The sequence below is a fragment of the Cibotium barometz genome, chromosome 60, assembly GCF_041138505.1.
Source record: "Cibotium barometz isolate CiBa-2024 chromosome 60, ASM4113850v1, whole genome shotgun sequence".
Taxonomy (NCBI): domain Eukaryota; kingdom Viridiplantae; phylum Streptophyta; class Polypodiopsida; order Cyatheales; family Cibotiaceae; genus Cibotium; species Cibotium barometz.
Window position 1 is genome coordinate 13453401 of NC_141105.1, and position 16916 is coordinate 13470316.

General features: G+C 44.1%; 1 protein-coding gene across 3 annotated transcripts; it reads left to right on the forward strand.

Moving 5' to 3' along the window:
• The first annotated feature begins 207 nt into the window (after positions 1-207).
• On the forward strand, positions 208-1196 carry LOC147605008 (ATP-dependent Clp protease proteolytic subunit-related protein 3, chloroplastic-like). 3 transcript variants are annotated; one of them, XM_086794171.1, is made up of 3 exons: positions 208-619; positions 725-826; positions 951-1196. In XM_086794171.1, the coding sequence occupies exons 1-3, from the start codon at positions 288-290 to the stop codon at positions 955-957; spliced, it is 441 nt and encodes a 146-aa protein (XP_086650297.1). In that variant the 5' UTR covers positions 208-287; the 3' UTR covers positions 958-1196. The 3 variants fall into 3 exon arrangements, with proteins under 3 accessions (XP_086650297.1, XP_086650296.1, XP_086650295.1); XM_086794170.1 differs by having other exon boundaries at positions 208-593; XM_086794169.1 differs by having other exon boundaries at positions 208-593; positions 725-1196.
• The last annotated feature ends 15720 nt before the right edge of the window (positions 1197-16916 follow it).

Here is a 16916-nt window from a genome sequence, read left to right on the forward strand (position 1 = left end):
GTGTGTGTGTGAGAGAGAGAGAGAGAGCATGTGTGTATATGTGTGTGCATGTGAGAGAGAGAGTTTCAACATTTGAGAGTGTGTGTACGTGACAAAGAGAGGGAGAGGGCATGTGTGTGTGTGAGAGAGAGAGAGATGGTTGTAGAGAGGAAATAGTTCTTTTCTGGAACCTTGGTCGGGCGCGGGTGCAATACTAGTGTAATTCACTCATCAACAAAACAAAAACAGACACAAACGCGCAGTCGTGATGGCTTTGGCCTCCCGTTTCTTCGCCTCTTCTTCCATTCATGAGCTCTATTCTGCTTTCCCTTCCTCAAGCTCCATTTCTCCCCTCTCAATACACCCAAGCAGTAACAGAAGAAATAGGACCGCTTGGCGATGGCAACCTGCAAACCCTATCCCTAATTCTGCTTGCATTTGCGCAGTCATGGGGATTCCGGGCCCCAGCCTCTTCCAATGACCCCTTCCTCGCCCGCCTAGCGGCAGCAGCTTCTTCTCCTATGGGGCAGGCTCAATCAACAGAATCCAGCAGCGAAGGCCCCCCTCTACTCGACCTCGTTGCCAGCCCCAAACTTATGGCGGCCCCAGGTCAGGTAAAATTTCTCTGCATTTTGCATAGGTAAGAGACCTGGAATCGCCATTGTTTCTGATGTTGATAATGATGGTGATGCCTTAAGAAATTCTCATTTGTTCCATCCTTTCATGTTTTCATGTGGAGCTGTAGGCTGAGAGATCGGCTGCTTATAATGAGCACAAGCCGCAAAGACCTCCTCCAGATTTGCCTTCCCTGCTTCTCAATAGTCGGATTGTGTACATTGGAATGCCGGTAATTGTCCCCTTCTCTGTCATCATTACTATGATCCTCCCATTTTGTGATGGTTAGGTCTTCTGGAATAGCAAGGGCTTCCTTTGAAGCATTAGCTTAAAAGTAGAGTTTATTGCCATTGCAGGGATTAGGGTTACTAGTGTTCATTAGGCCCTCTTCGTGAGGCGTACTGATGTTTGAGCAGCCAGACTCTTTTTGAACTTCGGATTTGTAGATGACTCAAGTAGGTTTGGCACATTGCCAAATAGGCTGCATGTATGCGTGTATTGATATTGTCCTTGGATTAAGACAAAAATGATTGAAGGAGATACTCCTGTGATATTTTGTCCTTTACTGTTCCAAGAGCTCCTATATCTGCAGTATGGTAGTTCGGGGGTCAAGACTCAATATGCATGAACTGACAGGTGGTCGACATAGACTGATGTGGACCTACCTACCGCACCCCAGGATGTATATAGGCTCCAGTGCAGCCCATCCACATATTCCTCAGTTATCTACCTTCAACATGCGTTCGGTCTTGTATCCTCTTCGCATACAGCATTCTTCTGAGTATTTCCAGTCAAGCTGTCAAAGCTCTTTTCCCAGGAGCGCATGGGTGCGGAGCAGCAAGCCATATGTTTAATGACTTTTCATCAGTAATTGAGTATTATTCTCCATCTCTGCTATTGTGCAATTTCTCATGTGAGAGGCTTGGCTATATCTACATTACCTTTCCCTTAGTGTTTTGGGTGTCCTTCTTGTCTTTGAGAAGGCTTATGATAAGAGTTTATTGGACCTTCATCGAGAGCTCCATGTTGCCAATATGCTTCTCGACAGCTTGGATTTGGGGGGCGAGGGGGTAGCGATTCCCTATTCTTTGTTTGGTGCGGGGCTTTGCATGTTGGCCCCTTTGCTTGTCCTCTTCATCGTAGAAGCCGTGAACCGCTTCTTGAGCTCAGAGGGATACATGTCTCTGGAAACTTAGCCTCCCTATCCACATCTTGGAGGAGCTTTTGGATGCAAAGTTCACAAATGACACTGCTACTTACCTTTGCGGGTTCAAAAGAGAACCTGGAGCATTTTGCCTTGGCAATAGAGGACATTCCCTTGCCTCTGGTGTGCGTGTAAAGTGGCACAAGTTGTATGGCTTTTGGGTGGTATCCCTTCCCACCCCAACTTGGTGGTTTATAGACGCTTGTCAATGGATCCATGGCGGTGACGCTAGTGGGTCATTAACATCACCCAATAGCATTAGATAGCTCCCCTTTTGAGCAGTCTTGGGAAGTTACTTGATTGGAGTTTTGCACAGCTATCACTTGTAGGTAGAGTGGTGGGTGAGTGAAAAGAATCTTCCCACTTGCCAATTCAACTTGCATAAGTTTCCCTGATTTCTGATCTAAGACTAGCTTACGCAAGCATCCAGAGGAAATGAAAGAATGAGTACTACCTGAATCAATCAAAAGCTTAAAAGGCTTAACTTGATACTACTCAACTGGGAGTATGGATGATGGAGAATTGATAATTTGGCCCTTGGTTTTCAATTGCTGCATAAATCTGTTCTCTTTCTTCTTCCACTACTTCTGCTATTGAGGCTACTCTAGCTGCTGCAATCTGAGGCGGAACTCTTTCTCTTTGGTTGCCCTAGTTCTGGGAAGGAGTTCTGAGGTGACTCTGGACAGAGGCAGACAGCTGAGCTGGAGTTCTCTTGGGATCTCCCTGATTTGGGCGAGGCCCTTGCTAGCATTTGGTACATCGCATCTTGCTAGGCATTAGGCAGATCTAGCACCTTACCTTATTTTTTTTTTGCGAGCAAAGGATCCTTCTATTAATTAAAAAAGACAACCCATGGGTTAGATGTACATGCTCGTCACCCACAAAAGGGCAAGCAAACTACAAACTGCCGGGCCGGGAGGGGGGGGGGGCGGCAAACCGGTGGCTTATAATGCCAAGTAATCTTGCCAGTCCAATTAGTAAGAAAGGGACCCATGCCCCATGTGCGCAAGAAGGCCTCTTGTCGTCTATGGATGCGATCTTCCCTACCGTGTAGCTTTCCCCACTGGCCACAGAGGATATGAATGATGGTCCAATAGAGCGAATGGACTCCGCTGGAGCGGTGAGAGTACCCTCAAGGGTCTGTTGCAATGAGCCCGCCAAATATGCCATGTAGCTATCTTGTTGATGTAACGATTTGGCTCTCCTAGCTCTATTTCACATGATGAAACACATGCCCGGACACATGGACAAGTTGTTGAAAGCATGGGAACATGGATATCATGAAGTTGGCTCAAGAAAAAGCACTCGTTTTGGACAAAAAGCAAGAGAAAGTAAAAAGTCAAACAAAGTTGACCGCAAGCTAAGGGCACCATTGGAAAGAGGAGATTAAGCCGGATCAAAAAACTAAAGGCTATTTTTCCAAAAAGCAGTTCCAGGGCCAAAAAGCAAGGCTGTGAAGTTAGAAAAGCAAAGCTAAAGAACTTTGACAAAAGTTGAGTAATATATTCTATTATTAAAAGAATAAAGAGGAAAGCATAGTGAAAAAGTAAAAGCAAAGCATGGTAGCTTTTGGCAAAAAGGAGGACACCCCCTTGGGTATAAAAGAAGCATGAATCTCTCCCTTCTGGTCATTCATTGAAGCTTGGAGATTATCCTCACCTTCATCAACATAATCATCGATTGTGGGAGAGTGCGAGAAGACCATCTTCGACATCATCATCATCATTATCAAGCTTTTGATCGAGGGGTTTCTTCTACCACCCCTCACTGACTATTTCTGCTGCCGTCGCCTTGCGTCGCTTGTGCCGCTGTAGCTTGTGCTACCAATAGCATTGCCAGTGCTGCCCTTAGTCGTCGACGTGGCCATGTGTACGTTTTAGCTCTTGGCAAGAGACTTAATACCAAGTTCACAAATCTGCCATCCGGGCTAAGGGTTCCATCGCCAACTTGGAATTGCTTTCTTAAGGATTTTCTATAGATTGAGTATTGAGTTTTCTTGGACATCATTGAGATTTGGGGTTTGATATCAGATTCTGGACATTGGTACTAGCCCGGTGAGACTCTTGTGGGTCCTCCTTGTGGTGTGCTCACAATCAGAGATCTAAAAGAATGGGTACTATGCAATGATACCCACAAAGAAATGCTGCAAGAACTGTACAACATTGTGTATGGACAGCAAGCATAAAGGAGAAAAAAAGATCACCGTTGAATATCACTAGAAAAGGTTGTACATGACGTGGAGCAGCACAAGGGAGGTCCCGTAGGTGCTGCCTATCACTGTAGAAGTTGAAAAGAGATAAGGACGAGGCTAAGCCTAGCCACCTTTATATACGTGGGAGAGGAGCTAGTCGGCCAGTAGAAAATCAGAGGACTGGCCGACAATGCAAAAAATGCTGAAATGTTACCTAAAAATAGGCAAAAAATATGTAGTGCCTAGATGCATATGCAGGGCTTCATATGGAGCTAGATACAAGCATGAATGTGCATGGGAAAGTCCATCTGGGGATGGAATAATTTCCAACACCTCCTCTTCAGCGCCAGATGGGTGTACCAACTCCGGTACGCTGAAAAAATCCTCCAAAGAGTCTGAAGGAACAACCTCCTCATAAAAGGCACAAAGCTCGCGAAGACTTGGTACATGTGAATATCAAGGAGGTCTCCGGAAGAAGCCATGAGAAGATATCGAAGACGAAACACCAAAGTCTCTCTGGAGAGAGAAGCCCTCAAGAGATGGAACCATAGATGGCTCCAAAAAATGTGGTACCTCCTTTGCATCTGCAACAAGTAGAGGGACCAAAGTAGAACTCTTCTTTGAAGAAGAAGGAAATGCAACAACCATTGGAACAAAAGCATCATCAGTGATAGCAGAATTTGCTAGGGTCGAAGTCGGAACAGGCTCCAAGATAGTGGAAGATGCCTCCTTAGAAACATAAGAAGAAGAAGCAACTGCTAGGAGAGAAGCCACCAAAGTAGGAAGCTCTAGAATATGTGAGGATATCTCAACAAAATCATCCACCTGCTCCGTAGAAGAACCACTATCCTCCTCTGAAAGAGAGGATAGAAAATCTGCAATAATAGCATCAGCATGTAACAACACAAGAGAAGGAAGATACTCATCCAAAGGGATGAGAGGAACTGATAAGGTCTGTGTCAGAAACTCCTGTAAATAATCCTCTTTTGTGGATAGGGCTAAGGGCACTGACTTGGGTAGAGGGAATAGGTATCTGTGAAGAGGACACCTGTGTACTGTGAGTAGGGAAGAGAAGAGAATCCCCAAGAGGGGAGAATGGTGATCTCTAGAAGCCATCACCTCCAAGAGCCCAAACCTCCTTTAGAAAGACTAGAAGAGAGGGTGGGTGGGAGGGAACCAGAAAGAGAAGAGTATAGAATGACTGTAACATGCGGAAGCTTCGGAGAAGAATCGGTAACTTCAATACTCAGAAATCAGCACTCTTTTCGAGACGGAAATTAACGCACAAACTGAAAGGAGATGTGCAGAAAATAGAGAGAGGGAGAGAGAGCTGGAGAGGACACAGTATTGGGTCCCAAATACCCTCTGTAGGGACCCCACCACGGATGGTGTATTTGCTTTATTAGAATGATGTAAATCTGAAAGAGAATACAGAAATCTTGGACCTTTCTTGGCTGGGTATTCCCTGCCCTTGACCTGAAATTCTTCACCCCTTTGCTTAGCACCCTCTTGGCTTGTCTAGCCTCTTATGCTTGAGCTCTTGGTGAGAAAATGAGATGAATGAATGGGATTGTGGGCTCAACCTTTTATACTACCCCTACTACTGCAGTCGGCCAGCAATAAATACTCCCACGACTCTGAAAATACAGCAATTAATACCTTAAATGCTGCGCATGACCTTACTGCATACTTATGCGCATGGGAAACAGGGCTGGGCACTTAGGCGCCTGCTGCCTGGGAGGCTGGGTACTGAATACCCCCTTTTCTGGAAGGCTGGGCAGCCTGTATGGGCTGCCCCATACTTGCTTTATACCTCTCCCAGGGCTGGATAACCAGTCGGCTACCCCTGGCCTGCCCGTGGGGCTGTCCTACAGCTCCCCCATGGCCTACCCATGGCTGGTGGGTACAGCCAGGGCCTCCCTGGCCCTCATGGGGGTGGTTTCACACCATCCCCATGCCCACACTACGACTTGGGGTAGCCCTACGGGCTGGCCCCTTGTCCTAAACACTAACTACTCAGTGATCTGGCATCCGGTACCATACCAGATACACAGTCACTGACATCATTCCAGAGGGAGACTCACAGCGCGGACTGGCACTGTTTCATGTGCAGGACGGTGCACACCTGACCTTAGACTCCTGTGCAGGACAATGCACACCTGACCTCGGACAACTGAGATGGATCCCTGGCTGACTCGTCCCGGACTGGGCTCACATGGGACCAGTTCACCATCCCAGGGCCTCCACCTTCTGTATAGAAATGTCTACGTGGCATCCAAGTGCGGGATGCACGTGACATCCCCTTCTGCTTAACTTGACGGAAGCTGCATAGCCTCCAAATAATCCGTCAATAACGCCGGATAGTCTTCGAAAAACTCTTTGTCGAGCCATACCGCTTCATGGGTCTCTCAGTCCTGCAACTTCAAGAGGAACTGTCGTAGTCGTCGGCCTGAGCCATGCTTGAAACGGTGCAAAAGGATCTGTTCTGGAACCATAACTTCTGCTTCATCAACAATATCTGGTTCCGCTTCGTCTTTGACTTCTGACGGGATAGGACCTGCATATGGCTTTAACCGACTGACGTGAAACACATCGTGCATAGTCCAACGCGAAGGTAGCTTTAACTGCATAGACACCTCATTAATCTTTTTCCTGATGGGAAAAGGTCCGAAGCTCCTGAAAGACAACTTTGGGCATCGCTTGCACACCTGTTTCAACCTTTGCTTCATAATCCGAAGATAAACCCAATCCCCTTCCGAAAACTTCATATCTCTTTGGTCTTTATTGGCCTGTCGAGTGTAGGCCTCTTGCGCTTTAGCCAATCTGTCTTTTACTGACTCTAAAATCCCTTGGTAAGACTCCGTCACTCTGTTTGCTTCAGGAACTGAAGACGAGGTCCTGGTCAACAATGACTGGAAAGGTCTTCCAAATGTTGCCTCATATGGAGTCCTGCCAATAGCTGAAGAAAAAGAATCATTCAAAATAGCTTGAACAAAGGCAAATATGATTCCCACTTACCTTGCTGATCGTGGATATAACACTTCAGCACATCAAAGGCCAACTGGTTGTATATCTCTGTTTGGCCGTCCGTCTGTGGGTGAAATGCACTGGAAAAATTCAACTTAGTACCAAAATTATCAAACAATGCCCTTCAAAAGTGACTGGTAAACTTAGCATCTCGGTCTGACACTATGGTCCTAGGAATCCCACCAATCGGGTACCAATGCTGAATGAACAACTGGGCAACATCCTCGGTGGTCACATTGGCCCTGCAAGGAATAAGCATAACAAATTTGCTAAATCTATCAACAATAGTTAAGCATTGCGTATTATGCTTACTCGGACTGGGAGGCAGATTTGTGACAAAGTCCATGGAAATGTCTTGGAAAGGACCCTCCGAAATTGGCAAGGACTGTAACAACCCTATCTTCTTTCCACGAGGAGCTTTCATCTTTTGACAAATGTCACAGCGTTGTACATATGTAAACACATCACGCCTCATCTTTGGCCAATAGTATTGCCGTTCAAATTTCTCCAAAGTCGAATTCATGCCCCTATGACCACTTGTAATGGCGTCATGGGCATCATGGAGAAGAGCTGCCCTGAAGGACTTTATGACACATAGTCGGCCTTTGTAGAAAAGCCAATCATCGCGTATCAGAAAGTGGCATGGTCCTGTGGCATTCAATGCTTGTTCCCCCTTTGTACCGAATTCCACGGAATCCGCGTATGTGTGCTTCATGTCATCTAGTCCTGTACCAACAAGATCAAGTCTAGTGGTCTGAATCGTAGACACTTGTCCCTTCCTGCTCAAAGCATCAGCCATTGGATTGGCCTTTCCTGGAAGGTACTCAATCACACCACCGAATTGCTGGAATATTTGACTCCAGCGGTGTTGTCGATCACTCCACTGTGCACTTGGCATTGTCTGAATCCAGCATAATGCTTGATGGTCAGTGCGAACCTCAAAGTCACGGCCATATAGAAAATGTTTCCAATGTTTCAAGGCCTGTATAACTGGTAGGAGTTCACGATCATAGACTGAATAGTTTTTCTCGGCTGGCAGTAACTTACGAGACATGTAAGCTACTGGATGACCATTCTGTTGCAATACACCTCCAATTGCGATGTTACTCGCATCGGTGATCACCTGAAATGGGTCGTCCCACGAGGCAAGTGCTAAACAAGGCGCTTTTGACAAAAGCCACCTTGAGGTTATGGAATGTCTCCAATGCTCGTGGAGTCATTCGAATCTTTTGCCTTCTTGTCTTCACTCCCTTTAGCAGATCGGTGAGATCTGCCGAGAGGTCAGAAAACTTGTCGATGTGGGTGGAGTATGCCTGGCATATACCCACAAAGGATCTGATGTCATAGGCTGTCTGAGGTACTTCCCAGTTGACAATCTCTGCCACTTTAGCCGGATCTAGTCGAATGCCTTGAGCACTAATTATGTATCCCAAGTAATGCACCTGGAACAGATAAAATTCCGACTTCTTTTCATTGACGTAGAGTTCGTTGCTTTCCAGCAACTTAAGGACTTTCTCCACATCAATGTCATGCTGCTCAATCGTAGCTGAAGATACGAGTATGTCGTCCAGTAATATGAATACACACTTTCCAATCAAATCCCGGAAAACACGCATCATCATGCTTACGAAGCTTGGCTTGCCTAGCCTTAACTTCTTTTTTAGCCTTTGCTACTAAGGATTTATTTATTGCTCTTCTTGGCATGACCACAAATTCATAGTGGGCCCGTTCCATACGGATGGCTGTCTTGGGGATGTCCCCCTCCACAATCCGCACCTGGTGGTACCCACTCTTTGAATCTAGTTTCGAGAACACCTTTGCTCCATTCAGCCTCTCGAGAATATAGTCAATTCGAGGCATCGGGAATATGCTCTTGATAGTGAGCTTGTTGAGTGCACGATAATTGACACAAACGGGAAGACCCATCTTTCTTCTTGACAAAAGCGACACGCTAGGGCGGATGAAGCTAGATTGCAACAATTCTTGGAGTTGGCGGTCCAACTTCGATTCCATTGCCTTGGAAAGGCGATACGGAAACTTGCTCGGGGGTTCTCGAGCCTAGGAGGAGGTCAATCTTGTGGTCCTCCGGTCTGGATGGGGGGAGCTGGAGAGGGAGGCTGTCCCGAAGAAAAATCTTCTGGAACTTTTCATGGAGAATCGAGTACTTCTTGGAAGCACTGGCCACCGTCTGGGCTGTTTGGATGTAAATCATCACACACTGTGCGCCTTTCTTGACTGCTCGCTTAGCCCATGAGCGGAAAGTTCGGAATTCCTGGCTCACACTTAATGGTCACCAGGGCGTTTGACACATTCTGATTGATCTGGAACGTGTGCTTGTCCCACTTGACATTAGGAAGAAACTTGTGAAACCACTGAATACCCAAAATTATGTCTGCTCCTACTAGAGGGGCAACCATAAAATCACGTACAAACTCTATGCCCTAAATAACTAACTTAACACCTAGAGCTTCATACTTGATGCTCGTTGTCATGCCTGTGCTAAAACCCTCAACCTGTTTGTCCACCGAAGTCAGCTCGATATGGGCACGCCTAGCGACTTGTTCCGTGACCACATCCTCCGTACTGCCGCTGTCAAACAAGACAACTCCTCTTTGGCCACCTATGTAGCCAAAGGACTTGAGTAATTCGTTGCGCTCATACTCCTCATCATGGTCTTCAATCATGTTTGCACCATTCTTTTTCTTTGAAAAACAGTCTCTTTCATAGTGCCTGGGCTTTCCGCAAAAGTGGCATTTAATCTTGTCTTTGGAGAATTTCTTTGATGTAGCCCCCCTTGATGTATTCTTGCTGCAGTAGACTTCACTGTACACAAGTCCTTGCTTCTTTAGCTTCTTTTCTTCTTCCATCAGTGACCCAACAACATCTACCAATTTGGGAGTAGGTAGATTTGTGAGTGTGGTAACAATTTGTCCATACTCTTCAAGTGGAAGACTCTTCAATAAGATAGCTATGCTTACATCCTCTCCCATGTTAACCTTAATCCCTGCCAGCTTGGTGATTAAACTCTTCATTTTGTTGAGGTGTGAGGCAAGTGATTCTCCTTTCTCTAGCTTCAGCTCAAAGAATTGAATCAATAGGCTTATCTTAGAGCTTTTGGCTGAAGTTCCAAAGATCTTATCCAATTCATCCCATGCCTCCTGTGAGGTATCCATTCCATCAATGTGATGAATGTACTCATCACTTAGGCCTAAGGCAATAATAGACAAAGCCTTTTCATCCTTAGAGATCCAATTTACTTCCCCCTCTCTTGTAGATGGCTTTTTGTCTTTGCCATTTACAATGTTCCATAGCCCCTTCCGCATCAATGTGAATTTAATTTTAGTTTGCCAAGTATGAAAGGATGCCCCTTCAAACTTATCATATTTCACTAGATTCATGGTTTATTCAGGGAAGGTCTTACCCTAGAGGGGCAGTGTCTAGTCCCAAACAATGGAAAGATAAAAAGAAAGACAACAAGAGTAGGTCTTCCCTTAAAAAAGGCAGTGTCTAAACTCTTACACAAGTTTGAATGATTATATGCCTTCTCACCACAAGCTTTGACCAAAAAATATTTTCAAGAAACTTAGTCAAAGAAGATCAACCTATCCTTTTTGACTAATAGATGATAGTCATGTGTGAAATGAAGTCCGGGAAAACTTGAAGCTGAGGTCATCTCTTTTACCGGCAGTAACAAATCCCAAAATGATTCCAGCTTTTCAATGACTTAGCAACCAAACCAGAGCTTTTCTGAAGCAAATAACATATAAGGATGAAAAACCCCCAGCAAATTTTGACCTTTGACCAAGTCCAGGTAGTCAAAATAGTCAAAACAGGCCCGAAATTGTCAACTACAGCAACAGTAAAGTTTGACCTTTAAATTCGAACTGAATACTAAAGCAATGAAGGGGATTTTGCAACCAAAATGAAGCTTATATAAAAGCTAAACTCCACCCAGGAGGATGCGGCCAGAACAGCTCGGATGAAGTCACACAGAGGTCGCCTAGCTCCAGAAAAGAAATGCAAACAGCAGCTCGAAGCATGTCGTTGGGGAAGAAGAAGATGAAGCTGAAAGGGAAAAGCAATGTCATGTTGACACGTGGCAGTTGTGGGAGAAGCTCAAGGAGGTTGATGTGGCTCTGATACCATGTTGGGAAAGGGGGTATGAGCAGAATGGAAGCAATAGGCAAGTACACAAGTGTGGGCAAGTAGTGGTTAGAGAGAGATACATATAGAAGATTGTCTCTGAGTAGGTGACTTCAGATCCACAATCACCTCCCTGATTATCTCCATCAGTAACACCCCCAAGTCCTCCATTAGGTTGACCACCAAGTCCCTAACTTTTCTCATCACACCAAACTAGGTGACAGCTAACTGATGAGTCACCTGACACACCTACCACATGTGCTACCACACACTCACACCATGTCCTACACAAGCACTGACTCTAAGCACACACTGACCATGTGACCATGTCCTCTAGGCACATTCCTTAGGACATCAATTTATCTCCAACAGTCAGTATGCTTAATCTCATAGATGAACCTTGCATCTATGAGCTTTTGGATTTCTTCTCGTACTATCAATGCATACTTGGGATTCATCGGGTAAGGATGTTAACATACTGGCATGGCATCCTCTAACATCGGGATGGTGTGCTGGACTACTTTTGGGGGCACACCCTTCATATCGGTATACTTCCAGGTGAAGCAATCCTTGAATTCTATAAGGAGGGCTATCAGGACCTCCTCCTTCATGAGAGGGAGGTCATCAGCTATCAATACTGGTTGGGGTTCCTCTCCCCTTGGAGCTAGGTTTACTTCCTTAACTTTGGCCGGACCATCGTATTCTTGGAAGCAATCCTTTTCTTGGGTCCTTTTTGCCTGTTGGAAGAGGATTTTTCAATCCTCTACGGTATAGGATTTGTAGTGAGAGGAGACATGTCGTAAGTCTTCCTTTTTTTCATCCTCCTCCTCGTCAACCTTAAATCGGACCTTTTTGGGACCCTTGGGTGAATTTGACACGCTCTTGGATTTGGGGAGGTCTGGCTCCGGAGTTTACTCCTTAGTAGCGATTGTCGAGCCCACTGGAGCCATGATCTTGTTCAAACAAGAATCCCAATTCGAGGTGAACTCGTGATGAGCCTTTGTAGCTTCTACATAAGTCAACCAATGCATATTTGAATTGACTTTGACTTTCCCTTGGCACACCTTCCTAGGCTTAAGCGTGTTGAGCATGCGCAAGGGTACTTCCACCTTCTGTTCTTCTATTTTGGGTGTGGTGATTTGGGAACCAATCCGGTCAGATACATCGATGGTAGCAAGAACATGCATCCAATTCTGAGAGTATTCAGGCTCAAGTAAGGAGGCATAACAATGCTCATCCCGTTCTTGTTCTGGGTCGCTCCCTTTCTCAGAAGCTTTTAGAAGCTTGACAGATGTGGTCCTATCAGTCGTATCAGACTTGGCAATAAATAAATGTCCGGCTAGGGGATGCGTCTTATATGTGTCAAGGTCGATCCTTAGGACTTGTTCCCCTTGTCGTATATAGATGTTGTTGGAATGCCAATCATGCACCATTCCTACAATACGCAAGAGCGGACATCCTAATATAACCTCGTAACCGGGCTAGTGTGTGAAGTCCATGACTACAAATTTGACCAGATACGTGAAGCAGGTTGTGAAATATAGAGAGCCTTTTCATCCCGTGGAATGGCATAGATGGATCCAAATCCCATAATCTCTTCCAATCCCTAACATGAAGCATTGCAAGCAGGGATTTTTTGTTCACGTGATGACAAGGTCTCTCAAAAGTAGGCGTGCATCTGACTGATACAACAAAAAAAGAGGGCCTTTTTAACTATGCTAGAAGAGGCCATATCTAAGATGTTTCTAAGTTGACTCCATTAAAGCTTGGAAAATGCTCCGAGAGAAAGTCCCACTGATGGTGATCACATCCCCTCATGAATGGTAGGAATATGCAACGTCACGATATACCCTACCCAATCAAACCCCCTTGCTTGATCCCTTGAAACTATGTCCAAAAACCTACACTTACTTCACCAAGGAGATGGTTATGAAGTCCATTTGTAGATTAGCAACAAGGAGAATGCACTATCATAAAGGGTTAGTAGCATAACATATCATCTATGCCAAAGATGTGCTCTTAGACCTACTAGAACATCTCTTCAATAGAGCCATGTGTGAAGGCCTCCCTACTTCATGGAGCACATCCACTATTATACTAATACTATAATCAGGAGACCCTCACCAGTGCACCAACTATCACACTATCATGGCCAGACACACTCTTGCAAATTCGTATGCCTCCATCCTAGAACAAGACCTTAGCAAGTGGGAAAAAAGTTCTAGAGTTAGATGTCGAGGACAAGCAAGCTTTCGACAAGATTTCTCAATGCTAGACCATATCATCACTCTTTGGGATATCATTGAAGAAGGTAGATCCTACATGAATAGAATCTATTACACTTTTGTGGATTTTTGCAAGGCCTTTGATACGGTACCAAGAGCCAAACTCTTACACCGACTACAAAGACTAGGGGTCCCACAAGAGATTTTATGGGGCATCATAGCCTTGTATGAAAAAGTGATGGGCCATTTTTGTACCCCCAAATCCAACAACTCCAAATGCATCCAATCAACAATTGGGGCAAATCAAGGATGCCTACTATCACCCACATTGTTGGAGATCTATATTGATGAGATTTATAATTATATAGAAAGGTCAAGAGATCCAAGTTTTTTGCTTGATGAAATATGGATCCTAGTACTACTATATGTTGACGGCATTGTCTTGATTTCCGAGTCTCTGGAAGGAATGCAAAAATAGCTAGATGCCCTACTATCCTTTGCTAGAAATAGTGGGTTGGTGGTAAACCTCACAAAAACCAAGGCAATAGTGTTCAACACTCTCAATGGATGAGGAATTCAATGCCTTCACTCAGGTATGGGCCTAACCTAGTGGAATTTGTTGATTCCTCAAAGGCCCAATTTTCTCCATGAAGGAAGCAGTAGTAGAGAAGGTTGAGAGAGGGGCATGTTGCACTGGGAAAATTGGAAAGAATGTGTATAGAAGCACGATTTCAAGAGCCAAGAACTAAACTATGGCTCCCTGATACATTGGTGACACCAATAATACTTTATGGGGTCCCAATTTGGGGTCCTAGCTTAGAGCATCAAAACAAGATAGGAAAGTTCAAGGTAGGATGGAGACTAATAGAACATCTTTTGGTCTCTATGATATCTAGGATGATCATCGCAAAAGCCACAGTGCCTTATGAAATCATTAGAGTAGAATAAGCAACACTACCATTAATAGTGGAAGCCCTGACAAAGTTGGTGTCCTTTATACATGACCTCTGGGTGCAACCTCATCATAAATATGCGAGACAAGCTCTAGAGTCCTCCTGACAACTTGCACAAGAAGGAGACACTAAATGTTGGTATGCATAAATGAGCTCTTGGTTCAAACTTCATAGCTTCCACATGGACAAACTACCCCCATTCCAGTACTCCCTGGAGGCACCCTATTTAGAGATGACTAGACACAAAATAAATAAGGTCATTAGATAGGATCTCATCCAACTCGAGACTCAAAGAACATGGAGGGATCCCAAGTCGACCTTAGGAGTCAAAACTTTCTACAGGGACAACCCATTGCTCACATAAGATTGCTTCATCCGAAGGCCAGGTTACATGAACGTTGACCTCTCCCATAGACTATAGTGTGCTATTGTCTAGATTTTCACATCATTGTACCCACTAGAAATAGAAGTAGGTCATTGGCTTAAAACTCCCTCCAAAGTAAGGATCTATCACTTGTGTCAATTGGAAATAGAAACTAAGGAACACTGCATCTATAGATGCACTGTCTATTATGAAATAAGGGGAAGCTTTTAATGCCTTTCTTAGGAAGGTTTTAGCCCTCTTAGTAGAGTCATGAACTACTATGACCAAAGATTCTTGGGATTATACCTCAGAGATATATATTTATTTTGGAAGAATCTACTATCGAGCCCATCATCGGTGCAATCTTCATCTTGTAAGCTTCCTTCCTGAGATGCACCACACATCTATATAGGTAATTTACCATGTTTCCCTAGAGATATTTTTGAATTTACCAAGGTGGTAGATTTGAAATCCTCTACTAGAGTTTTGGCAACATCTCAGTAAGTATGATCTTGGGTATTCACCCATGTAATTGCATCTTCCTTCCTCCAGTAGATATGGCCATATCCCCAATATTGGATCACTTTAAGTTGTCGCATGAATGGACGACCCAAGATTATGTCATAGGTGGATCTTTTTCCAAAATCTACTATGGCAAATGTATGCTCGTATGGCTCTTTAATGTAGCCATCTACGAGTTTTGCAACTTTAATCTTGTTTGTGTGGTGGCAGGTTTACCCCATTTTGTCCATATTTCTTTTGTGGCTATGGCAACTCTTGCTCCGTTGTCAAGTATGGCCATGGTTTTGACACCACCATATTGAACATGTAGCAAGGTGTTTCCTTCTTCTCCTTCACAAATAATCACCAATCGTGTTAATGGGAATTCATTTAACTTCTTTGCTATCTTAACTTTCCACTTCCTTTGCCAAAGAAGGGAATTCATTTAACTTGGTTGCTATCTTGACTTTCCACTTCCTTTGTCAAAGAAGGGATATAACATTCAATTCCCGTTTTCTCAAAGGTTTTTCCTACTTCTTGCTACAATCTTGGCTACATGTTCAGTGAGATTGAATCATTGATTCAGGTGCATCCTTTTATGTTACTCGTCATAGGGAGTGGTTCAGCACATACGATGCTTCAAAGAAATTGTGTGTATACTAAGCCACCTAGCTAGTTTATTGATACAATTATTAGGAGTAAGATTTCACTGTAATGAGCACATGTAGTATAGTTTTACCTTGCTTCAATGATGTTAAAATAAGTATATTTCTAAGTATATGGTGCTCATTATAGATTATATAGGTAAAGGTAGCATGCTTTAGCAATACCATGGACTTGATTATTGAACAAACTATCACTAACATTGGTTTAGGTACCACCCCACTTCTCAAATACCTAGCAAAGGTAAGTGAATGACCTAAGGGGTGACAAAAATGACAAACTTGCGACTTCAATTGCACTACTTCTAGTCATAAATAGAAATAGGTGTGAGCGGAAAAGATTAGAAACTAGAGGTAGTGATAAATGAACAAGTACTCTACAAAGAAAATACGTGCCTTAAAAGTAAAAGAGAAAAAGGTTGTGAACCTCATGTAGGGAAAACCGGTAAATGGCTCTACATGATGTAATCATCAAAAAACTAATTATACATGGAAAACTGGTAAACGGCTCTGCATAATATAGGGAGAGGCACATACATGTTCACTCTCACTAACTTGTTTACTAATAACTAGCGAAGGTTATGAAAAACAAAGGTTGATTGTCACTAACTTTCTAACAAATGTTGTTTTGAAGATGTCTACCTTGGCAAGTCAAAGGAGTATAAGCAACGTAACGTTAGCCCCTTTTCAAATGGATCAACCAGAGGTGAGGATAGCAGGTCAAAACTATATCTTACTGGATGTCCTACACCAATGCAATGTAGACCTATAAGAGCTTGGAAAATAGAGGGAATGCCATAACATCTATCATGGAGTGAGCCCCTCCTCAAAAGGGAAATAGAGATGTACAAGATGGAGAATATAATTTCACATGATCCTACTCAAGTAGGAGGATATGAAGACACTCCAGATCAAGCTTTTAACATGAGTGACTTCAAAAAAACCCAGCTCAAGTGGAGAAGATTCTAGTTTAGTAACCACCCGTCAACAAAGATATGGTACAAGAGAGCCCCTAGGGAAATGAGGATTGATCCCTCCTTCTTCCCTATCAA

What these genes read in the sequence shown, in the direction of transcription:
- LOC147605008 (XM_086794169.1), top strand. Translation starts at nt 288, where the DNA reads ATGAGCTCTATTCTGCTTTCCCTTCCTCAAGCTCCATTTCTCCCCTCT. An exon ending in TTATGGCGGCCCCAGGTCAG is followed by an intron (nt 594 to 724) that starts GTAAAATTTCTC and finishes GTGGAGCTGTAG; the next exon opens with GCTGAGAGATCGGCTGCTTA.